Raw genomic sequence first — 26,381 nt, 5'->3', positions numbered from 1 at the left:
TCCACCCCCATCTGCCCTCCCCTCCATCATCCCCACCCCCTTTTATTTTTTTTTATCTTCCTCCCTCTTCTTTCCTGTGGGGTAAGATACCCAAATGAGCATGTATGGTATTCCCCCTCAGGCCAAATCTGATGAGAGCAAGGTTCACTCATTCCCCCCTCACCTGCCCTCTCCCCTCCTCCCACAGAACTGCTTCCTCTTGCCACCTTTATGTGAGATAATCCACCCCATTCTATCTCTCCCTATCTCCCTCTCTCAGTATGTTGCTCTCTCATCCCTTAATTTCATTTTATTTCTTTTAGATATCTTCCCTTCATCTTCAACTCACCCTGTGTCTGCTCTCTCTCTTTTACATATATATATACATATATATATATATAAACACATATATATACACATACATACACATACATACATATACACATAGATATATACATACATACACATTCACCTATATATATACATAAATATATATATATATATGCATATTCCCTTCGACTACCCTAATACTGAGGTCTCATGAATCATACACATCATCTTTCCATGTAGGAATGTAAACAAAACAGTTCAGCTTTAGTAAGTCCCTTGCAATTTCTGTTTCTTGATTACCTTTTCATGCTTCTCTTGATTCTTGTGTTTGAAAGTCAAATTTTCTATTCAGTTCTGGTCTTTTCACTGAGAAAGCTTGAAAGTCCTCTATTTTATTGAAAATCCATATTTTGCCTTGGAACATGATACTCAGTTTTGCTGGGTAGGTGATTCTAGGTTTTAATCCTAGCTCCACTGACCTCCAGAATATCGCATTCCAAGCCCTTCGATCTCTTAATGTAGAAGCTGCCAGATCTTGGGTTATTCTGATTGGGTTTCCACAATACTCAAATTGTTTCTTTCTGGCTGCTTGCAGTATTTTCTCCTTGATCTGGGAGCTCTGGAATTTGGCGACAATATTCCTAGGAGATTTCTTTTGGGGATCTATTTGAGGAGGCGATCGATGGATTCTTTCAATTTCTATTTTGCCGTGTGGCTCTAGAATATCAGGGCAGTTCTCCTTGATAATTTCTTGAAAGATGGTATCTAGGCTCTTTTTTTGATCTTGGCTTTCAGGTAGTCCAATAATATTTAAATTATCTCTCCTGGATCTATTTTCCAGGTCAGTGGTTTTTCCAAGGAGATATTTCACATTGTCTTCCATTTTTTCATTCCTTTGCTTCTGTTTTATAATATCCTGATTTCTCATAAAGTCACTAGCTTCCACTTGCTCCAATCTAATTTTTAAAGTAGTATTTTCTTCAGTGGTCTTTTGGACCTCCTTTTCCATTTGGCTAATTCTGCCTTTCAAGGCATTCTTCTCCTCATTGGCTTTTTGGAGCTCTTTTGCCATTTGAGTTAGTCTGTTTTTTAAGGTGTTGTTTTCTTCAGTGTATTTTTCAGTATTTTTTGGGGTCCCCTTTAGCAAGTCATTGACTTGTTTTTCATGGTTTTCTCGCATCCTTCTCATTTCTCTTCCCAATTTTTCCTTTACTTCTCTAACTTGCTTTTCCAAATCCTTTTTGAGTACTTCTATGGCCTGGGGCCAGTTCATGTTTTTCTTGGAGACTTTTGTTGTAGGCTCTATGACTTTGTTGTCTTCTTTAGGCTGTATGTTTTGGTCTTCTTTGTCACCAAAGAAAGAATCCAAAGTCTGAAGATGGCGGCTGGTAAGCAGGGACTAGAATGAGCTCCGTACCGAGTCCCTCCAAAAACCTATGAAAAATGGCTCTGAACCAATTCTAGAATGGCAGAACCCACAGAACAGCAGAGGGAAGCAGGGCTCCAGCCCAGGACAGCCTGGATGGTCTCTGGGTGAGGTCTGTTCCACACGGAGCTGGGAGCTGGGACCTGGGAGCTGGGAACGGAGTGGGGCAGAGCCCAGCCTGAGCGGCGTGAAACAATCAAACTTGGAGTCGGGTGGATGGGGCCCCTAGCACCCTGAATATGTGAGCTGCGGCAGTTACCAGACCCCCTCAACCCACAAACACCAAAGACTGCGGAGAAGGTTAGTGGGAAAAGCTGCGGGAGTGGAAGGAGTTCCTGGTTCGGCTTCCAGCCCCGGGGGCAGCGGAGGTGGGGCAGCTACAGTTGCTGCTGCTTCTAGCCCCAGGCCCACCTGGAGGGAGGAATTAAGTGGCGGATCAGAGCAGGAGTGCAACAGCCTGCTGAAGATCTAAGCCCAGCCCGGGCTGGGGGTTCTTGGGGAAGGAGTAGTGCGGGTCGGACAGAGCTGGCACCTCCCCCCCAAACGTGGAACATAGAACTCATTAGTCTACAAGCAGTCATACCCCACTGAAAAACTCAAGGGTCAAGTTAGTTGGTTGGGAATATGGCCAGGCAGCGAAAACGTGCCCAGATTCAGTGGTGCTTTTTTTTTAAGAGCCCTAGTGTATTCTCTGCTTTCTTCTCTCCTCAGCTAGAGTTAGTAGTTTTTCATTTCCCTTTCTCTTCCGGTCCACCCTTCAGTAGGTTTCAAGAAAACCAATAGAATGAGGGAGGGTATAGCTGTCATTCTAAGTGATGTTCTCTTTTATACAAGTGAATATGCAGGACTTTTATATGATTGAAATATATTTATTTAAATACCACAAAGGGTCATGGATTTAGAGCTGGGAGTATCTTTGGACATCATCTTATCCAATTAACCTAATCCATCATCTAACCTAATGAATTATTTTTGTGTCATTGATCCCTTTGTCAATCTGATGAAGCCTATAGACCTCTTCTCATAATATGCTTTTAGGTGCATAAAATAAAGGATATAAGATGACAGAGAAACCAACTTTATTTAAATATAGTCATCAAAATATTTTTAAAACAAATTCATAGCCCCCTGGTTAAAAATCCTGATCTAGTCTAACCCTCTCATTTTGTAGATCAGGACAACAGTCACAGAGAGGTAAAATTACTTACCCAAGGTCACATATAAAGCAGAATCAGGAATCAAACTCAGACCCTCTGATTGTTCCTTAAAAGAATAGTGTGTCAGTGGGAAAACAAAGAGAACGGAGAATCTGAAGAAGCGAAAGGGAAATCCTAACCTTTGTTAAAGGTGTCAAGGGTGGAGGGATATGCCCTTGAAAATGAAGGGGAGAAAAAGGGTTGCTGAATAATTGGAGCCATATCAAAAGTATATAGCTCCTGTCGTACAATGAGAAAGTTTGACGCTCCAAGGAAGAAGCAGTTTCTTGTGTTCCAAGGACCGATGATGTGACTCAGACTATATCTAGCAACTTTTGTAACTGAGGCAAGTCCCCTCAGTTGTAGATGCAAGGCACGTGGGGGAAGACACTGTTCCATGGGCAAAGGAAACAGCAAATACAGGACACCAACAGAAGCTTGCTCCTGGAAAGGCCACTGAATGAAAGAAAGAGAGGACCAATATGAGGCAGAGGAAGTTAACCCAAGTTTTTATTGGCTAGCATTCTATGGTAACTAATAATCATTCTTTTAACCTAGATGCTGTAAGTCCTGTTGTTTCTTTGCTTCTTAAGAGCTGCAAGTGATATCATCACCCTCTAAATTCATTGTTCTGTGATAAAGGCTTTGTTGCCCTACCCTAATGATAGCTTTGGGACAGCTAGATGGCTCAGTGAATAGAGTGCCAAGCCTAAAGTCAGGAAGACTCATCTTTCTGAGTTCAAATCTGGCCTCAGACACTTATTAGCAAATCATTTACCTCTGTTTGCCTCAGTTTCCTCACCTGTAAAACAAGCTGGAGAAGGAAATAGCAAACCATTCCAGTATCACTGCCAAGAAAACCCAAATGGGGTCACAAAGAATCAGACACCACTGACAAGCGACTTGAACAAGTGATAGCTTTGCTAATTATTCTTGATTTAAAGTGCTTTCAAAATGTAATAAGATTCCAAAATCACCCAGTCTTTTAAAATGCTTATTTCAGATTTTGGCTCCATCTAAATTTCAGTGTTCTGAGACAAAGTCTCCAAGTACCCTGCCTGGTTCTAGGTTTAATGAGAATTCATAGCTATCAGCAGAAGAGAGGTCATCCAGTGTGGGTCTGAAGAAGAATAGACAGGGTAGTGGGTTCAAAGCAGAAGGGGCCTCTAAGGTCATCTAGTCCAACACACCCATTTTATAAATGAAGACACTGAGGCCTACAGAGATTAAGTGATTTGCCCAAAGTCACATGAATAGTAAAATGGAAATGTGGGATTTGAACCCATGTCTAAGTGATTCTACATCCAGCACTTTCCACTGAGAGGGATGTTGAGGTAGCCCGATGGATTGGTAGTTATAAAGAAGATTTCTGCTCGAGGACTAATATAGAAGTATGTTCTGCATGACTGTACATGTGTAACCTGTATCAAATAGCTTGCCTTCTCAATGAGGGGGGAGATAATTTGGAATTGGCAATTGTGAAAAACAAAGGTTAAAAATTATTTTTATGTGTAATTGGAAAAAATAAAATATTAAATTAAAAAAAAAAGAATGTGAGCTCCTTAGGGGCAAGGATGACCTTAACTTCTGTATTTGCAACCCAAGTACTTAGAAGAGTGAATGACACATAGTAAGTGGAGGAAGAAGAAAGAGGAGAAGGGGGAGGAAGAAGATGAGAAGAAGAAGGAGGAGAAGGAGAAGGAGAAAAGAAGAAGAAGAAGAAGAAGAAGAAGAAGAAGAAGAGGAAGAGGAAGAGGAAGAGGAAGAGGAAGAGGGAAGAGAAGAAGAAGGAAGAAGAAGAAGAAGAAGAGAAGAAGAGAAAGAGAAAGAGGAAGAAGAAGAGAGAAGAAGAAAGAAAAGGAAGACGAAGAACAGAAGAAGAAGAAGAAGAGAAGAGAAGAGGAAGAGGAAGAGGAAGAGGAAGAAGAAGAAGAGGAAGAAGAAGAAGAAGAAGAAGAAGAAGAAGAAGAAGATGATGATGATGATGATGATGATGATGATGATGATGATGATGATGATACTGATGATTCCTGTTTGGACTTTGTTGTTTAGTCATTCTTCACTCATATCTGACTCTTTGTGACCCCTTTAGGGGAATTTTTGGCAGAGATACTGAAGTGGTTTGCCATTTCCTTCTCCAGCACATTTTACAGATGAGGAACTAAAGCAAACAGGGTGAAGTGACTTGCCCAGGGTCACACAGCTAGTAAGTATCTAAAGCCAGATTTGAACTCAAGAAGAGTCTTCCCAACTCCAGGGCTGGCACTCTATTCTAAAGCGCCACCCAGCAGTCCCCATTTGGGGGGGGGGGACCTCTGAGGTTCTTTCCAGCTCTGAGATTCTGTAATGTATGCATACAATAGGGTGTTGTAACAAAATTTAAAAAGCTAAGTATGGGGAAGATAGAAAAAGCTGGAAATCATGAAAAAATTAAAAAGCAGAACCAGAAAAGCAGAATATCCACTAAGTATAATCATATAAAAGGAAACATACAAAGGAATGATTTGACAAAGAAAGCTATTAGAGACCCAAAAGCAATATCTGGGATGTTAAGAACATTATTTTTACTTTGATTTTGACATTCGCTTTTTTCAAATGTAAATACTTATAAAGCAAGTTTATTTAATTTTGTTTAGATTTAATGTCATTTACAATCACTTTTTTAAAAGGGCTGTGGTCAAAATATGAATTGGAGGCATGGAACACTGAATTCAGCTCATATTTCTGCTGGGTTCCTAGGCCTAAAGAGCATTGGTTCTACCGCTTTCCTTTTTGCCCCATTCCAGGACAAAAGGTCACAAAAGAAGAAGTTCTTTTGTGGAGTCAGATTTTCAGAGCAGCCTCAGGGCCATCTTAAACTCCTTACTTTCACTCACTTCAAATATCCAGTCTTTCAACAAATCTTGTCAATTCTACCTTCTCCTGTAACATTTCACTCACCCAGCTACCATTCAGTTCAGATCTCCTCATCTGACACCTGAACAATGTTTGTTGTTTTTGTCAAGTCTTTTCAGCTGTGCCCAATTCTTCATGACCCCGTAGACCTCTGTCCGTTGGGTTTTCTTGGCAAAGAAACTTGAGGGCTTTGCCATTTTCTTCTCAATGGCAGACAGGGATTAAGTGACTTTCCTGAGGTCAGTCACGGAGCTAGGAAGTTTATGAGGCTGGATTTGAACTCAGGTCTTCCTGACTCCAAGCCTAACCTGCTTTCCACTGCACCACCTACCTGCCCCCTCACCTGAGCTGACAATGGTCATTTAATTGGCCTGCCCACCTCAAGTCTCTCCCCACTCCAACATACCTTCCACTAAGCTGCCAAACCGATTTTCCTCAAGTGTAGGTTTAAATGTCACTCCCATATCTCAAGAAACTCAGGTAGCTCCCTATTCCCTCCAGGATCCAATAAAAACTCTTAGTCTTTAAAGTTATTCACAATCCGGCCCCTTCCTGCCTTTCCAGTGAGTTTACACTTTACTCTGTCACACATGCATACTCGACAATTCAACTACAATGACTCTTCTCAAATATAACAGCAGTGACAGCAATAATAAACACAAGGGGCGGCCAGGTGGTGCCATGAATAGAGTGCCAGGCCTAGAGTCAGGAAGATTTATCTCCCCAAGTTCAAATCTGGCCTCAGTTAACTTACTCCTTAGCTGTGTCACCTCGGGCAAGTCATTTAACCCTGTTAGCCTCAGTTCCCTCATCTGTAAAACGAGCTGGAGAAGGAAATGACAAACCTCTCCAGTATCTTTGCCAAGAAAATCTCAAATGGGGTTGCAAAGAGTAGGACATGCCTGAACAACAAATATAGGGCCTATCATGTGCCGGATACCGTGCCAAATACTTTATGAATATTATTTCATTTAATCCTCACAACAACTGTGTGAAGTAGATGTTGCTGTTATCCTTATTTTACAATTGAAGAACTAAGACAGACAGACATTAAGTGACTTGCCCAGGGTCACACAGTTAGTAAGGGTCTGGGCCTGAATTTATGTCCTCCTGACTCCAGGTCCAGCTTTCTTTCCACTGTGCCATCTAGCTGCCTTTACTAGAGAAATAACCTGTCAAAATCATCATTTTAAGCTTTTAAAAATAGTAGCACCATGCTACAAAGTAAAGTACTGGTCCTAGAGAGAGTTCAATATTTTGCTCTGTTTCTTACAAACTATGTAATCAGAGGCAGGTCACTTCATGTCTCTGGACCATCATTTCCTCATCTATACAATGAAAGGTCTGAACTAGATGGTCTCTAACATCACGTGCGGTTTGGACAGTCTACAATTTGATCCAGATCCATGATGGAACCTCTAATGCGTATGGTTTGGCCAATAATCACCTGGGACCAGGGTGTTTATCGGGGCCATCATCCTACAAGCCCTGAGCTCCAGTAGAGCTGCCCACTCTTGACTAATGAAGGAAAATTGGGAAAGGCTGTTTGCAGAAGGGAGGACATCAGCTCAAATTTGAAGGAAGAAGCTAGAGGGTAGAGATGAGTAAAGCATTATAGGCGTGGGAGACAGGGAGATGGCCACTGAAAATCTGTAGTCAGGAGATGGAGTGTCGTGTGTGAGGAACAGCATTATCACTGGATTGCAGAGTAGATGGGGGGGGGCAACAAGGTGTAAGAAGACTGGGAAGGTAAGAATGATCCAGGTTGTGAAGTTCTTCAAAAGCTAAATGAATTTTATATTTGGTCCTGGAGATAATAGGGAGCCACTGGAGCTGATTAAACAGGGACAGGGGGATAACAGAGGGATCTAATGTACTTTAGGAAGATCTGTTTGACAGCTGAGTGGAGGATGGATGGCAGGAAGACCAACCAGTAGACTATGGTAATAATTCAAACATGAGGTGATAAGGGCCTGCACCAGATGTTTTGGATTGGTTTTTTTTTTTTAAACACGAGGACTTTTCTTACAGAAAAAAAATCATTTAATCTACTTAAAACAATTAAAATATTTATCCCAATTAAAACACAAATAACCCACGTTTCACAACTGCAGTTTCAGTTCAAAGGCCTATGCTGCTCTAAATAAATTAAGTCCCCTGACTTATCTCCCCCAGAGACATAGCTCATGGTAGAAAGTTCACATATTCTAGAATCATCAAATGTTAGGACCAGAAAGACCATTGGAAACAAGGACTTTTGGTAGTCCAGAAGGCTTAACCCTTCATGTGATAGGCTCTCTCTGATCTTTAGCCAACCTCTCCTTATGCCTGGCATCCTTTTTCTGGAACCTTCTACCACCACAACGTTCCATGCTGGAATGTCTGTACTCTAAGCTTTATTCCCTCTGGTACCTCCTTGCCTGTAATATTGGAGATCAGAGGCCTCCTCTGCATCATCCCCCTTTCCCCCGCCAAACAAAATGCCCTTGGTCTTTGCCTGCCTTATTGCTGCCCTAGCAATTGGGCTACCCTAAGTTGCCCTAACTCTGGGATATCCTATTGTGGATGTGTTATCAAGCCACCACCCTAGACCCGGCCCCAGTGTCTGCATGAGCATGTGAAGGGTAAGGGGATAGGAGTGGTATGGAGTCCCTGTGCTGCCTGGGTATAGATTTAAACTCAGCAACATTATTCAACTTCCTCCAAGTGAGACAACTGTTTATGATGTAGATAGCAGTATAATCCGGAGAGCTCTGGAATACAACCTAGGATCTCTTCCCAACTTTGAGGAAATCACTTCTTTTAGGCTCTTGGTTTCCTCAACAGTAACATGAGAGACTGGACTCAATACCCTCTGGAGTCCTCTTTAAGTCCACTCTGAGAGTTTATTATTATTAGTCTACAAAATGCATCTAAATTCCTAGTCTGAAGTCCAGATTAGCATCTAAAGTTTATTGTAGGAAATGAATCCCTACTATCAAACTTTTGGTCAAATCCTTCATGGCATCCATTTATGTGGCAACCGTATTCTTTAAGGGCAAGAAAACATTTTATCACCTGGTAGGGTGGAAAGAATGCTGGATTTGGAATTGGGAACCCGGGTTCAAATGTTGGCTCCGCTACTTCATAGCTGGGTGAGCTTGGACGATATATTTGACTTTTCTGGAATTCAGTTTCTCCATCTAGAAAATGTGCATTGTACTAGAAGAGCTCAAAGGACTATTTCACGTCTAAACCAATGGGTCTTTTATCATCTCATCCTTCTTTCAAGCTAAATATATCTTACTCGGTAGTGTGGTGCTTGATCAACTATTAAGAAGTCCATACATCCTCAGAACTATACTGGATTTAGTCTCTGGTAATGGGTTATTGTCCACATAAACAAGTTGCTCTCACTAACCACTTACCAAACCCAGGCACCTAGACTAATGGGGAGTCAGAAACAAGTTTGCTAGATCCTTATTTTCAATGAAAGTGTCTTGAAGATTGTAACCACCAAATCACCCACTGCATTTTATTTTTACATGCAAAATTTTGGAGATACGTTGTAGACATGGCCATCTTGTTCCTGAGGTGTGATATTATACACTGAGAATTGAGTTTTGAGTTACAAAATCTGTATTTACATCGCATTCTCACCACTTAATAGTTGCATGACCCAGGGCATCATTTAACTTTGCCAGGCCTCAGTTTCTTCATCTGTAAAATGGGAATCATAGCATTTATACTCCCTGTTTTACAGTATTATTATAAGTAAAATGCTTCTCAAAATATAAGGTACTATATTATATAAACCAGAAGTATAAAATTTACCTGGAGGTAAGAGACCAGCAAAACTATCATGGGGCTGAACCAGATTAAAATATAACTGGGAAATGTTTTACAAAATAAATAAAATACAAGATAATGTTAATTTGCAGTTTTCTAAGCCAATATGAGGGATCTGTCTCCATTTCAGTTTGCAACCACTGATGTAAGCTTTCATCATTGAACGTAATTAGTGATGAGTGATGATTTCTGATGATCATGATGTAAAAATCCTGTCATCACCAAAATCCTATGAAGTAGTAAAGCTTTTAAAGCCCTTCACAAACTTGTCCCAACGTTGCTCCTCAAATGAGTGCCCTCCTTCCAAAACTACTTAGTATTTAGCTCTATTGTACTGATTCTTTCATATTTATTCGGTATGAATGATCTTTGGCCCTTCTTTGGCTCACACTCTTCTGGCTATTCAAGCTCAAGGTACTCAGACCCTCAGGATGCTGAATCTTACAATGGAAAAAGCATCTTTCTAAAATAATAAATAAGCCCAGTACAGAATCATGACTCTTAATAACTTGCCCAGTATCCATGCTTGCAAGGAAGGAAGCGGTGATCCTTCTTGCTAGCTTTGGTCATACCAGGGTGACATGATTGATTACCTTTCAGTAGTAATGTGATGTCATTAATAACTTCATTAAAGAAGTAATTTGAATCTTTAGAATTTCTTATATACTCTCAAAACTATAAACTTTTAAAGACTGTCTCCTGTGTAACCTAGTTATTATAGAGCTTGAATATAACTCATTTTCAAACCAGATAATCCACTCCTAGGGAACGAAACTGAATGTAAGAAGTTAACAATGACCACATGGAGAAAGGTTATCTGGATCCTCTTGTTTCACATCATTTAACTGAAAGAATATTTAAATGCCTACCAGGTGCAAGGCACTATACTAGCAAAGATAAAATGAGATAGCCCTTACCATCAAGAAGCTTACATTCTGCTGGGGAGATACAGCATACACACATCTAAGTAAATAGAAAGCATATACAACATGATACTAAGGAATTTCAAGAGGGAATAACTATTAATAACTGGGGCAAGGGGAGAGGGAGGAATCAGAAAAGATCTCATGGAAGAAGAAGGTTGTCCTGAGTGGTATTGTGAAGAAAGTATGGAATTCCAAGAGGCATTGGTGAAGAGGGAGTGAATTCTAGGCATGGGAGGAATCATTTCTAAAAGGCATTGAGGCAGAAGATGGAATATTATATATAAGGCATAGGTAGCAATTGACTGAAATACAGAGTTCACAAATGGGAGTAATATATACCTGAGAGGGACTGGAGAGTCAGAGTTCAAATGGTCTTGAATTACAGAATGAGGCTTTTCCATTATACATTAAAAAACAATGGAGCCACAGATGATTTTTGAGTAGGGATCTGGTGTGGGCTGACCTGATTTTTAGGAATATCAATTTAATAGATTTGTGGAAGGTAGATGGAAGCAAGGAGAGACTGGATATACAGGAAAACCAGTTAGGAGAATATTGCAGTAGTTTAGGCAAGAAGTGGTGAGGACCTAGAGTAGACTGATTGTGATTCAAAGAGAGAGAAGAGAACAGATGCTAGCGACATTAAGGAGATGAAATCGGGTGAGCCTTAGCAACTGATTAGCTGTGGGCCGTGAGAAGTTGAAGATTACTCTTAGGTTGTAACTTGTGTGATTGATGGTGCCATAGACAAAAACAAGAAAGGAGTAGGAATGAATTTGGGGCGAAAGATTCTGTTATAGGTTATGTTTTGTTTTTTAAAATTTTGAATTTGAGAGATGAGGACTCTCATCTCCGAAGGATTCGTAGGATTCCCTGAATAATGTTTAGGAAACAGTTTATGTCTGTTCTTTCCTTGAATTTCAGTTTCTAATAAAGCTTTGCTGCATCATTCTCCATGATGAATATTTTCCATTTAAGCTGCTATCATAGCCCTATAAAATCAATGCTGCATCCTCACTCTGCAGTGTTATGAGTTAATTCCTGGCAAAAATCAGCAATGGAAGCCAAAAAGAAATGTTTGATGGATTACTCTTTCTTAAAAATGGTCCCTTTCAGACAATCCAGACTCTCCCTATAAAGCTCAACGTCAGACCAAGTTTAGGTGAAGAAGACTCATTAGAAGATGTTTGCTTTTAAGATAATCAGAAGAAATACCCTGGTAGGTTTGTGATGAGAAACATTGGTCCTCTGAGTGACATCTTATAAAACAGCGATTTGTAGTATGGTCTAGAGAGATGTTAATAAAGTGAGAGTTGTGTGAACGCTTTCCAATTTTTCTCTTTGTGCTTTTTCTCCTTTCTTTCTAAGCTGCCTGTCTTGTACTTGGCTGTATGATTTTCCCTGATGGCTGGGATTCAGACGAGGTAAAACGGATGTGCGGTGAAAAGACAGACAAGTACACACTTGGGGCTTGTTCAGTCCGCTGGGCGTACATTCTGGCTATTATTGGAATCTTGGATGCCCTGATCCTCTCATTTCTGGCATTTGTGCTTGGTAACCGACAAGACAGTTTGATGGCAGAGGAACTGAAGGCAGAAAACAAAGGTAAGACTGCTGTAGGGAACTATCTCTGGGCAGCCTCAAGGACAAAACTTAAATGGTGGTCTCCTTATTTTTCCCCACCATTAATTACCAATGCATTCCCTGTAGTTCTAATTGGTTGCATCATCTAGTTTGCAATTTATTTTTGTCTAATTCTTTCCAGTGGTATCAACTCATGAACTTCACCCTACAGGCTTGAAATAAGAGCCCATTTCCCTAGACATTTCCAAAGCTTCTATTCCATTGACTTCATTTAACTAGCCGTCTTCCAGTTTCTTGTTCTTTCTATCTCATTGTCCCATTCTGATCTTATTTTGATGTTTGCAGTTATGGGGATGCCACAATGTTTTGTCTGTTTAGATAAATGGAGAAGCAACTGTATCAGTCTCTAGAAAAACATATATTTTTAAGCTAATTGTGTACCAGATTAATATAAACTCCTGGAAAGAGTCATAAACTCTACAAACTTCATTGTAAAATTGCAAAGTATTAATTTCAGACTTTGTTCTGTAAGATTAGTGATACCCAAATACTCAGATGGATCTGTGAGCTTATCAATGGGAATGTTCCCACCAACACTGCAAACTGTTCCCTCCTGCCCATCCTACACAACCCTGGTTCATGTCTGTAAGATGGTCTTATTGACCTCAAATCGTTAGAACTGGAAGTTAAATTAGTTTTTTAGTTGGCCAAGTTTAAAATAGGTCATTGGGTAACTAGAAGTTCTAGGGCCATCTAGGGGAGAATTTTCTTACCCTAAATACTAAAAACCAGGATGGTAAATAATGAAAAAGCAGTGAACGATCATAAATAATCCAGTAGGCCAATAATTGGTAACAGAACAAGCAATTGTTCAAGACGAGTCTTTTAATTTTCTCATCACATTTCTAATTAAGTTTCTTGTAATAGAATTTCAGAGTCTGTCCTCAGCTGCCAATTTAAATTCATCTGACTAGAGAACTCAGTTTGTCTCATCATCAACTGTTACTGATTGGACCTATACCACCACCTTCAAATAATAGTTTTGTTTTTGTTTTGTTTTTATTGTAACTTGAAATGAAACATTCCCCAAAACAGGAAACTTAGCTTCCTACTTCAAATTGGTGCTCAATTGAAAAGCCCCCAAATATATTTTAATATGTGTGCTAATATCCCTATGTGAACAAAGAATGTCTAAGCATACAATAGCAAGGTTCATTAGGAAAACTTGTGGTAGGAGACTGTAAAACAGGAAAATCCAGGAGAGCAGCAATCACTTATGGAGGTCTTCACTTCCCTGGTCAAGTAATCTGGACATAATATAATTGGCTAAGTGGAGACAGATTGGTATATTCTGCTCTGCCACTAGTGAGTATGTTTTAATTACCAAAATAGTTCTGTGGATGTTTTGGGTGCTAGATTTTGAGTGGTGCTGAAATAAAGTTGGCTTACGTACTGATGATAATCTTCTAGAGTAGACAAAGCCCTTTCTGTCCTTCTCTGAACTTGCTCCTCCCAGGATAACATATCAATATTGCTATTTACAATACCAATAACAGAACATGCAATGGCATCAATTATGATAAATTAATATAAAACAATGATAATGGCATTATTACTTCAATGGATCTATTAGGTCATTGATTTTGATCCTTCTGCTGACCCATTGGTGCCTTCTCTTCCTGTGAGATTCCTATCCATGTCAACCTATCAGTTTTACATGAACCATCCATGCAACAAACTAGAAAGAGCCTTCCTCCGAGTTATTTTAACATTCAGTTTTGGTTTTTTTATGACCAGAAATAATAATACTATTATTAATGGTGATATTATTACCAATAAGAACAATATTAGCAATAACCACATTGGCAGTAATTAAAGCAATAATACCTTACGTTTATCTAGTCCTTCACAATTTTAAAACACTTTCATATTCACTAACTTACTGGAGTTAGTGACCAGTCTTTATGGTACTTGATGGAATAACACAAGTTTCCAGTCCCTGAAGAACAAGTTTGTGTCTTCCCTGGCTTCCTTTACGACTCAGTCCAAATCCCACCTCCTCCAGGAGATCTTTCCCAATGTCAGGTCTCCCCACTGCAAGTGCCTTCCCCTTGAAATTCCCATTCATTTGTACAGTAAATATCTTGTATGAACAGTTATTTGCATCTTGTCTTCCCCATAAAAATGGGACTTCCTTGAGGGCACGGACCTTGTTTTTGCCTCTCTTTGTATCCTCAGCACATAGCACGGTGCCTGGCACATAGTAAGCACTTACTAAATGCTTCTTTGATGATCTGATTGACTGGTTTACTGGAAGGAGCTAATTACATTTGTGGTTTTTTTTTGTTCTAAAATGCCAACGTTAAAAATCAGAAAAGCTCTTGAGTGGAGTACTTTGTGTTTATCTTACTTCTATATAATAAGGGAGGCAGGGCAATTTTTCCCCAGGGGCTAACATATTCATTATATAGCTCAAGCAACTATTTATTTAAAAAAAAACCCTCCAGCTTTCTAGAGGGAATATCATTCAGCTCTGGATGGGAGAGTAAAAGGAAGAAAATAGAAAAGAAAAAGGAAAAGCAAGATGAGCAATGACAACAAAAAAAAGCCATCTGGTAGCTGGCCAATTATGGCTTTAGTCTGTGCCCTACAAAGACCCTAGAGATGGGAATACCCCTGTCATCTCTGCATTATGCAGAAAGTAATGACCAGAAGGGGGGAGAATGGGAAGTAAATAAACGTTAATTTAGCATCTATTATGTGCCAGGCACTGTGCTAAGCAAATATGAGCTAATTTGATCCTCACAACAATCCTAGAAGGTAGATGCTGTTATTATTTCTTTTTTAAGTTAAAGAAACTGAGGCAAACAGAGGTTAAGTGATTCACCCCGAGTCATACAGCTGGTAGTGTCTGAGGTCAGATTTCAATTCAGATCTTCCTGACTCTAGGCCCAGTGCTCTATCCACTGGGCAACCTAGCTGCCTCTCCCTAACCATATCTGATCTTTGTCTGATCATTAGAGGTTTTTAGGGAATGAAGTAGAAAAATGGGTTTTGAAAGAGAGCATGGTGTAGGGGAAAGATCAGTGACCTGGAGACAGGAGCTACAGGCTAGAGATGCTTTTTGCTTGTGTGACTCTTAAGCAAATGACTTAAGGAAAATTCAATTTGCATGCCTATAAGATGGAGATGATTATCTAGCTTACAGCTAAGACACTGGCATTACCTACCTCAGAGAGTATTTGAAAAAGTTTTGTGAAGTTTACTACGTGCTTTAATCATTTTTTTTTTAAAAAAGGCAGTCTAGTAGGGCAGATAGATAGCTAGACTAGGGGCAAAAAGACCTGGGTTCAAGTCTCATAAGCCAGTTTGTGAGCCAGGGCAAGTCACTTAATTTCTCAGTGATACTGTCAGTTCTGACACTAGAAATTGCAGAAAAGTTACTCGTTTGCATGGAGGGAGTTCCCTTCCAGAGATGTTCCCTACACCCCAAGTGCATTCACTTATCCCCCCCAACCCTTCCAAAAAAGGACATGTAAAATTTATTATAGGCACAATAACATAATCAACCTACCATAAAACCTGGATATGACTTTTCTGAAAACTAGACAATCTACCTCTAGATAATTCAAATTGAATTGAATGACAGCAATGTTGACAACTTAGAAAACATTTTGTTGTGCCCTCCTATTTCATACCATATGTATTTTTTAATCATTCATTTCCCAAGGTTTTACATAATTTTGTATATAAAAGATGCATATGATTCTCCACGTGATATTCATAAGTTGTCACTTCTTGCTTTCCATTAGAGTTAAACTATTACCTAGACAGTTTTTAAAAGATTCATTCTTGAATGCTAGAAACTCAAATCAATCAATTTCTCTAATTGCTATTAGTTTCAGAGTTGGGGGAAGGTCTATTAGAGAGGAAGCTAAAGCTTAAAGCTAAAATGAGGTTTGGGAATTGTTTGTGGATAGTTTGTCTTTGCTGTCTCTCCATCACCATTAGCATATGTAGTAATCAGTAGTTTGTTCTATCAAAGCATTTCATTTACTTTATCAGATGAGATGGATCCAATAAAGTAGCAGCCTTTAGGCCACTGCGATGAAAAAAAAAAAAAACGATGTCGACAGCACATTTTTGTTACAATCCTGAAATTGGAAAGGTATCATGGAGAGATGAATAGAAAGCTGGCCTTGAGGCCAAGAAGAGGAGATTCAGTACCTGCTTCTGACACCAGCTCTACTGGCTGGTGATCCTGAGACTCGCTTAACTCCTGGGTGCTGTAGGCCATTCTGTGAAACTGCAAGTTTCAGAGAAGATGCCAACCTGAGTGGGGAAAAGGGAGTTTTCTTTACCCAGGAGATCCTGATAACAATAAAATCGAAAGTCCAGTCCCTATCTTATTGAAATCAGTTTAATATGCCATTTCCTCCATTGTGCCATTAATGCAATTGTGTGAACTTCTGAACTTTCCTCAACAGTAATATAGATGCAATTAGGCAATAAGTCATGCACCAGATATGACCATGTCTACACTTATCCAAAAATAATACTAGCTCCATTACTACTGGCTCCAGGAATACAAGCCAAGAGTACAGGCATTCCTTCCTGTCTTCAAGTTCAGCTATGTGATTTCTCAACGAGAAAAGAGTCAGCATTTAACCTCACTATTCTGCTTAATAACATCTTTTAACACTTTGAACTGTGAAGCCAATTTAATTATGGAAAATTAAAGTTTTATCCAAATGAAAAGGAGATGAAATGAAAGCTTCATTTTCAATTTATCTTATTAATTGCAAAAGGACAAATAATTACATTTTTCAGAGGTCCCACACTATAAATATCTCTCTCCTCGTCAGATATCGCTCATAAAGAAGCCTCTTTCTACATATAGGTAGATGGTCTTAGGGGCTACTTATCAAATAATTGAGTTCTCCAGAGAGCAGATTGCAAGGCTCTTTGACTTCCAGTACTTAACCTCATTCGCAGTGCTTCCTCATTTTCAGTTTAGCTAACAAAGAGGTAACTCACATTACCAATGATGTAAATGGCTTAAGCTTTTTAATGTTATAACACAGAACTAGCATGAAATTCATTTTATTTAAATAAATAATTGTGAATTACTTCAAAAGTTGTTTTGTAACCACAATTGATCATGCTCTTCCAAATGGACCCAGCATAATTTAAGGTGTCTATTAATGGAATATGGCAACTAGGTGGCATAGTGGATAGAGCTCTAGGCCTAGGGTCACGAAGACTCGTCTTCTTAAGTTTAAATCTGGCTTCAGGCACTTAGCTGTGTGACCCTGGGCTAGTCACTTAACTCTGCTTGCCTCAGTTTCCTCATCTGGAAAATGAGCTGGAGAAGGCAGTGGCAAGCCACTCCAGTATCTTTGCCAAGAAAACCCCAAATGGTGTCATGATGAGTCAGACGTGACTGAAAAACAACTGAACAACAATTTGAAGGTAGCCAGAGGAGCTAGTCATGGAACTCAGAGACGGAGTGTCATGTTCTATGAAGAACAACAAAAAGGCCTGTGTCATTTGCATTGTAGAGAAGACAGAAGAGAGGAAAGTATAAATAAGAAGAATATAAAAGTAAAAAGGGGCCCGGTTGTTAAGGGCTTTAAAAGTCAAATAGGGGATTTTACATTTGATCCTGGAAGTAATAGATGCCATTGGAGTTTATGGAAAAGGAAAGATCACATGATCACATCTGCACTTTTGGAAGTTCGCATTGGCAGCTAAACGGCAATCTTCTGATGGACTAGATGGAATAGGGGACATTCATAGCAGGGAGGTCAACCAGAAGGCTATTGTAGTAGTCAAAGTGATGTAGGTGCAAAGTAATAATGGCCTATGCCAGGGTGGTGGTTACGTGAGTAGATTTGGCAATAGATCGAATATGTGCAGTGAGCGCAAAGGAGACCTTGAAGATGACATGAAAGGTAGTGAGCCTGGGTGACTAGCAGGATGCTGGTGACCCCAACAGGGATAAGGAAGTTAGGAAGAGGGGAGAGATTTGGTGGAAAGAAAATGAGTTCAGCTTGGGTCATGTTGAGTTGAAGATACACAGAACACCCAGTTTAAATGTCTGATAGACAGTTGGAGATACAAGACTGGAAGTGAGCAGAAAAGTAGATCTGAGAAGCATCTACATAAAGATGATAATGAAATCCATGGGAGCTGACAAGATCACCAAGTTAAAAATAGAGAGAGAGAAGAGAAGTGGACCCAGGACAAAGTCTTGGAAGGCACCCACAGATAGTGAGTAAGACCTTGATGAAAATCCAGAAAAGCAGACTTCTTGGAGTAGTCAGAGAGTTTGGAGGAAAACCAAGAGAAAAAAATGTCATAAAAACCCAGAAATGTCACAAAAACCTGACGGTAGATAGCTTTCTCAATGAGTTTATCTATGAACGAGAGGTTCAGTGATTGGCATTTGACAAAAAGGTAAACTGAGGCAAATCTCTAAGCAAGATAACATTTATTAACAAGTGCATGCTCCCTGCCAATAAATAAATCAGTGGCTTGACTCCATTTATGCCAAGGACCCCAAGCAAGAAGACAGTCCCCTTTTATACATTTTGGGGAGGACAGAACAAAGAGCAAGGCAGATGACATCATGGGATTGAGGGCAGCATGTCTGGTTACAAAACTGAGGCATGAAGAACATGATTGGTTGGAATTTTGGTAATGGGGTAATGGGGAGCAACAACCTCCCCTTCTTCTCTCATGAGACTAAGAAGTGTTCATTGTTTGACTGCAGGTGCAAGAAAGCAGCCCAGACTTTTGGACAGCAAACCAGACATCCTTGAAGAATAGCTTGGAGGGTGTAAAGATGTTAGGCCCAGACTCTCTTGCTTTCATACACATCCCCCAAGGAGAGTTAAATTCCTTAAGGCAAGAAGAGCTGGATTTTTCAACTTAACCCATTACAGGCCAGCTGAAGTCTGAGTTAAGTTCAGAGACAAAGGGGGCTCAGAGACAAAGAACCATGATTTAAGAAGTTACGGAGCAAAAGCATTTACAGGACAAAAATCAATTAATTGTAAATAGAATCGTGAAACAAATGATACAGGATCAATCTTAATCTCAGAGGAGTGCTATAAGGTGCTATCAAGGACAGTCAGAATAAGTCAGGGGCTTTTTTGAGAATGGAAGAGACCATGATGTATTTGTAGGAAGTAGAAAGCAAGTATACATGGTGAGATTAAGATTAGGGAGAGGATGAGGATGACAAAGGGAGCACTCTGATGGAAAGAAGGGATGGAGTGGGATCACTTGTTCATGAAGAGGGATTTGCTTCTGTGAGAATCAGGAATGAAGGAGGAGATGATGACAGAAAGCATCTGAGTTTGGGAAATGAAAAGGAGGGGATAAGTTAGAGTTCTCAGCAAATGGCTGGAAATGAAATTTTTTCAGTGATTTATGAGATGAAGTCCTCAGCTAAGAAGGCAGGGGCAGGAGGGAGGTATGGGAAGTGTGAGGAGGGATGAAAAGTTTTGAAATATCCATTGTGATTAATGAGATAGCCAACAGATTACCTAGGTAGAAGAGAATTACCTTGCTGCTTTGAGGGCCCCGCTGAGATTATGTAAAATAAATTTATAGTAAACCAAGTCAGCATGGTTTTAAAATTTTCTTCACTTTCATCTGGCAGCCTGTGAATAGGAGCAAAGGTAGCAGACAGTGGGAGCAGTCCAAATTTGGAGTATCAATGGACTTACTCAGTGGACTGCTCCTCATAATCTCAACAATATGTGTTTTTTGTATTCCAGGTTCTTCTTGTATGTATTGTTTGACCAATCTCTTTTCAGTATTGGTGAACCCCATTAAGTAGCTTCTACAGTATTCTAGGGCTCAATGCACTCAGCACAATGTCATTTACAAACAGGAACATAGGGAGGTTTTCACTATCTGCAGTAAATTTTCCTTTCAGACTCTGCACAGGCTATGGCCCATGACAATGATGAATGAATACTTTTGGCAAGGATACATATCCTTTTTTATGTCTTGATTGATAATAATAATCAGGTGATCTTTGAGCAAAGTGGTTATGTCTATCAAGGAATTTTCTGTGACCTTACCTTCTGTAGAACAACAAAAGGCGAGTACATTTGCCCTGAGCTCATCAACATGGATATCCCTAATTTGGGTGCAAATTGCTATCTATCTATGCATTCTCAATTCATGTGATTCTTTTCACTGTCTTCCCTTAAGTCCTTGGTAGCCCTTCAAATATTCTAATACAAGTTTCATTTTCTTGTTGCTTTCTCCTTTATGGGCAAAATACCTCCAGTTTCTTCAACCATTCTTCGTATAAAATAATTTCCAGATTCCTCCTTAACCTGGTCACTCTCCTTCATCCACTTTAGCTGTTCCTCTGAAACATGGGGGTCAGAATTGAATGCAATACATTGGATGAGGGATTTTCCATTATCTGCTCATATGTTAGGAAAATCAGACAGCAGGATTTGCATTCTAGTTGTTTGCTGAGGTGGTAGCTTACTCTGCTTTTACTCTTCTTCCCCAAGTGAGACACATGGGAGGTGGCTCAGATGCCACCTTGCAGCAGGTAAGGGAGTGGGGCAAAGGAGATGACACAGGAGTATTAAGAATAAAGGGAGTCTCTTTCTCCTTCTTAGAACCATGAAGTTCAGATGTTTTCACTTTAACCTCACACTATGAGATGGAATCTTCTGACTTCATTCAATAGAATGTAGGGGAGAAGGGGCTCTACCTCTTCCTATCATTCTTGCTTTTACTTAACTAAGCACATACTTGGCAGTGAGGTGATTATCTGTCATCCCCGCCTAATTATACCTCTGAGTATGAACCCAGGATGCTGGATGACCAACTACATTTGTTCTGCTAGATCCCAACCTATAATGTCACTTGTCTTTTGTCCTGTGGGCAAAAGTATTTCACCCCAGAGAAGGTTATACTTTTTCTAGAAGGGCGAGAATTACAATTCATGCATACAAAAAAAAAGCTAAATTGGATGTATGTATGAATAGTAAAAAGTAAATGATAAATGAATGATAAAAAAGCTTAAATGAAAGTGACTTCTTTGTAGTTTAACAGGGTACCATAAAGACTGTGACTGTGACATCATCAGCTTTTTCAGGTGACTGGATTGTTGTCCAGTAGATCCTTCTTTATAATCTATTTTATAGCATTTTGAAGCATCTTCATATAAATTCTCATTTGATCCTCACAACTCTGTGTAGGGCAAGTTTTTATTGTCCTCCTTTTAACATATGAGAAAACCAAAACGAAGAGTCAGGAACTTGTCTAAAGCCATATAACTAGTTAGAGATGGTAGAGGACAAAAGGCAGTTCTTCCAATTTGAGCCCTAGATTGTAGAGGGCTGAAGGGCTGGGGTGGGGAGGGGAAGTGAGGAGTGGGAAGAAGAAAATGGGAGGGGGCAGGAGAATGTGATCAACAAAATCAAAGGGTGGGATGGCTCTCCCACTCTCCCTTTTATAGCCAATCATGGAGTCTGTCACTCCCCTACCCCTTAACCTCTGGTGGCTCCCTATTCACTTTAGGACTAAGTACAATTTCATTTCTATTTCATCCTTTTAAAATGTCCATCTTTGTATAAGTTTCATAATGTATACCATGTTTGCCTTATGTATATACATATCTTTATATGTATGAATATATGTATATGCACTGATACATAAACATATACCTAGACATACATATAGATATAGCAGTTTCTTAATACGTAAAAAGAGGGAGCAGAATTAGATTAAGGTCAGTAACTTTTTAAGAGACAATCATTTTTGGAATAGTCTTAGAATATACTTTTTTGAAGAGTCATGTTATATTTTATAATTTATTTCAAATGATGCCACAAAGATTTATAACAGCGTCATCTATACTGGTTAGTGCATTCATATTATATTACTTTGTTTATTAATTGTGTTAAAGCTAATAAAATATAGTAGAAAGATTACATAATTATTGTTGTGTCTAGAAGCTCTGGAATAACGTATATGTGATCTAGGAAATGAAGGACAGTCACTATGGAGCTCCTATAAGCTTTCTTCTGTTACCACACTAGCACCATGAATTTATCAGCTTAGTCACCTAGGCAGCCAGGAAAAGCCTGATCCTTAAAGGATAAGATGTAGGGGAAGATGGAGGAGAGACAGGAAAAAAAGGGAAGGAAACATGTCAGCTTCTGTGGGCCCTTGGGGATGATGGGGGTGGGGTGTATAGAGAAATGGGTAGGAAGAGAATGGGTAGAATGTCCCAAGGAGAGAAAGGAAGCCCAAGAGGAACATCTCAGTGAGGTATCTGTGCTATAAATAGTGAGGATTAGGGAAAATGCAGTCTCAGAACTCTAGTTTTAAGTTCTACTAGCCTCCAAGATTAGCTATTTATTATTGATAGCTACCAGTGGAAAAATGAAGAGAGAGCCTAAAATTTTAAAATTTTTGTGTACCCTCCAGCTCATCATAGTACCTTGCAAATAGTAGGCACTTGATAGATTTTGAATTTAAATTTAAATTTATATGACTGTCATGATCAGAAGAGAGTAAGCACAGAGACATAGACTCATTGATTTATTGAGCTCCTACACTGTATTTTAAGGGCCATATGAGTCTCTGCTGTTAAGGGTTAGTGGCCACTGGACTAGATGAGATCTAAGACTCTATGTTAAATTATATGCCAACACCTCCTGGATAAGAGGAGACCTTCCCCATCTTCATCCTAGTCTTACTTTTTAGACCAGACCTCATCACTAGAATTCCAATTCCAATAGAATTGGAAAAATTGAGGAAGAGCCAGTGACAGCAGACACTTAGATGGTTAACATAGTTCCATTGCTATCCATTTTAACTCAATATTCCTAAAAATCTGGATTTGACAAGAGCAAATCAGAGCACCAGCCACCCCCATTTAAAATGGATTCCAGATAATCTAAGTACAGTTATCCCTTCCACATTGCGACTTTCTTTATCATGGTTTCCATATATATATTAGATTGGCATAAGAAATTAAATGGGAATTTGGGGGGAGTTTTGCAGAAGCCACAGACAACATGCGAAGGCCAGCAGATGTCACAGAAAAAGTTTAGAAACTCAAAAATGTATAAAATATATGTATAGTGTTGTATAATATCAACATATTTTATCTTTTAATACCATAATAATTCAGACTTCTTCTCTAGTAGGAAGGGAGGGCCAAAAAAATTTATATGGATTTTCCAGATCTCAGGGGCACTGTACCCCTAACCCCTGTGATGTGGAAGGAATAACCATACTGTTAAAAAAAAGCCGAGAAGCCTATGAGAATAGAGGAAGGAAAATGTACTGGGATGGCTAAAAATTATATTACAAATAAATTTTAATTGAAATTTCCCATTGCTACTTTAAATTGTCTTAAAGCTAGCTGAAAATCTCCAAGCTTTCCCAACATTTTACTATTTTCAAAGTGATGAGACATATGAAAATAGTAAATATTAGTGAGACACAGAAGCAATTTCATGGACATTTTTTGGTGTCTAAGTTGCTGGTCCATGGCTGTGTCTTTTTCTTTCTTTTAAGATCTGTCCTAATTTCAGGTCTCTGAACTGAAGATAATTTCACTTGTTGCCCCAGCATGTATAAGCTAACAAGTACAAGATTGCCTCCTTTTAAATGGGTTATTTTTATCTTGCCAGGTAATATTGTTTCACCCTTTCAAGTATGTTGCTTTTGTTTCAGTGCAAATCTATTATTTCTAACCTTTGCAATTGCCGCAGCCACTTTTAATCATTGTTTTTAAATTTTTCCAACAAAATCCTACTCTAATAGAACCTCACTCAGTACAGTGGAGAACCCTGGCTTCTTAAGGGCTGTGCCATTGTCTCTGTATCTCTACACTAAAAGAAACGTGAGACATGCGAATTTAGAGACATCTCCACTCCAAATGTTCATACAGACCATTTGTGCCTGACCTATGGTAGAGCCTTCCGAGCTTGGGTTGGTCTGATCAGCCACAGCTGGACACACTGTTCCTTGACCCTGACATAGTGATGCTATCTTGGTCTTCTTCAAGAACAAAGGACCACAACCAGCCTCTACCTAGCCTCTGTTGGTGGTACAAAATAGAAAGACTTTGTTACAGACTACAATGCTGATCATTCAAGAATTAGCCCACCTCATTTGAGAGAGGCACATCACCAGGGGTTTGGCCACCTGCTGATGAATTGTTTTGACCTCTACTTTAGGAGCCCTCATTGATGCCTGGGATGGTGAAGTAAAGGGGTTGAGATTACATAGGGTTAGAATGAGTACTCAAAATGATGAAAACACGTCCTTGAAGTATTGGAGAAGTGCTTATTCACTCCTAATAATGGTGATGATAATGAGTATTCATATAGCACTTTAATATTTGCAAAATACTTTATGTCTGTTATCTTGTTCGAAACTCACTACAACTCTGGGAGCTAGATGCTATAATTGTTTTCATTGTACAGAAGAGGAAACTGAGGCACAGATTTGCTAACAGGTGTCTGAGAAATAGGACTCAAATCAGGTCTTTGTGACTTCAAATCAAGTTCTCTAGAATGTGAGATCCTTGATGAAAGAGGTCATGTTTTCCCCTTTATTTGCATCTCCACTACTTGGCATAACACCTGGCACATAGTAATTAATTAATAAATATTTATTGACTGACTGCTGCAGCAGTGATGTAAAACTCGAATAGAAATGAGGCTGCTAAAGGATCCCTGGAGACATTATATGTAAACTTAGAAAACCACATATTAACATTATCTGAATTTGTTGCATTTTTATTTTAAGTATTTCTTACTGTTTTGTTGTTCAGTTGTTTCATTCATGTCCAACCCTCTGTGACCCCCTTGGCACAGATACTGCAGTGGTTTGCTATATCCTTTACCAGCTCATTTTACAGATGAGGAAACTGAGGCAAATATTTCTTAATTACACATTTTAATCTGATTTGGAATGCACTCAGGAGAGTTGCAGGCCATATGGTACCTCTGTACCATAGTACCTAGCTGCCACAAATATATCACTTATAGGAATTCTCCCCCAGCCTCTCACCCCAGCCCCCAGCTTACTTATACACAGCATTTAATCTGATGTTTGATGTAAATTGTTTTCCACCACTTCCCATAATAGTTTGTCCTTTGAGTACTTTCAAACACTATGCTCCATGTATATGACCTGCTATGTCCTGCCTTCATACCTTTGCACCATTTAGCCCCTATGTCTGCAATACAATCAACCAATAAATTTAATCAATTTATTATGTTTTAAGATTTAATCAATCACTTTATTAAGTGAAATATACTCCTCACCTCTGCCTCATACAATCGATACAAGCATAAGTCAGGTGGTACTGTCTATATAAGGCCTGTCCTGATCCCCCAGCTAATTATTAGTAAACATTCCTTCTTGAAATTACATTGGATTAATTCATGCCTGTGGACATGTTGCATCTCTTCCCAATACAATATAAGCACCTTGAAGGCAGATATACATTTTTGTTTTTCTATCTCTAGATCTCCCAAAGTGTCTTACACATAGCAAGCCCATAATAATTGTCCACTAAATTGAATTTAATATGGAAAGGTCAGAATTGTCATACAGGGGAAGTCCTAATATTCTTGGTTCTAATGCTCGTAATCTCCTTGTGATTCAGTTTTGAAATCCTGTTTCCTCCTCCTAAAAGCCCTATGACCAGCAAGCTCTGCAGAACTGTCCCTGTCAAAATGATAGAGACATTCAGTGCCAATCATCAGATATGGCCTCAGAGCAAGTATACAAATTTAAGCTGAATGGAAAGTGAAATTTCAGCAGAGGGTGAAATGCTTCAAACCCCACAGGAAAGGGAAAAAAATGATGATTTAAAAGTTTCTGAACAATTTCTTCAATATCTGTTCTACATCGTCATCTTTTCTTTCCTTTTGATATCAAGGAACACTTTGAAAATGAAATGATGACTAACACTTTCTCTTTCTTCACTTCGATGTAAGTGCCCTTCACTTTGTAGCAGGACACTGTATTCATGTCCTTGACACTTGGCAGAGAAGACACAAACTCAATTCCAAACAAAATACTGCAGAGCTCTAAAAATGCAGATGTATTTTGAGGAGTCCAGGGATTTAGACATCGTTCTGCAACTACCTATTTCTGTGACCTTGGGCAAGTCACTTCTTGTGAGGTCATTCAATGAGCCTCAGT

At 39.3% G+C, this 26,381-nt stretch overlaps 1 protein-coding gene across 1 annotated transcript in view; it reads left to right on the top strand.

Annotated features, from left to right (window-relative positions):
* LHFPL3 (LHFPL tetraspan subfamily member 3) overlaps positions 1-18,995 on the top strand; it is a 491,008-nt gene extending 472,013 nt beyond the window's left edge. The window contains exons 2-3 of the mRNA XM_036760644.1: positions 11,949-12,185; positions 18,940-18,995. Coding sequence (XP_036616539.1) covers positions 11,949-12,185; positions 18,940-18,995 — 293 coding nt within the window. The remainder of the gene's footprint in view (positions 1-11,948; positions 12,186-18,939) is intronic.
* The last annotated feature ends 7,386 nt before the right edge of the window (positions 18,996-26,381 follow it).

The sequence above is a fragment of the Trichosurus vulpecula genome, chromosome 5 (genome assembly GCF_011100635.1).
Source record: "Trichosurus vulpecula isolate mTriVul1 chromosome 5, mTriVul1.pri, whole genome shotgun sequence".
Lineage (NCBI taxonomy): Eukaryota > Metazoa > Chordata > Mammalia > Diprotodontia > Phalangeridae > Trichosurus > Trichosurus vulpecula.
The sequence above is the reverse complement of the archived record's forward strand: the minus strand, read 5'-3'. Positions and strand labels throughout refer to the sequence as shown.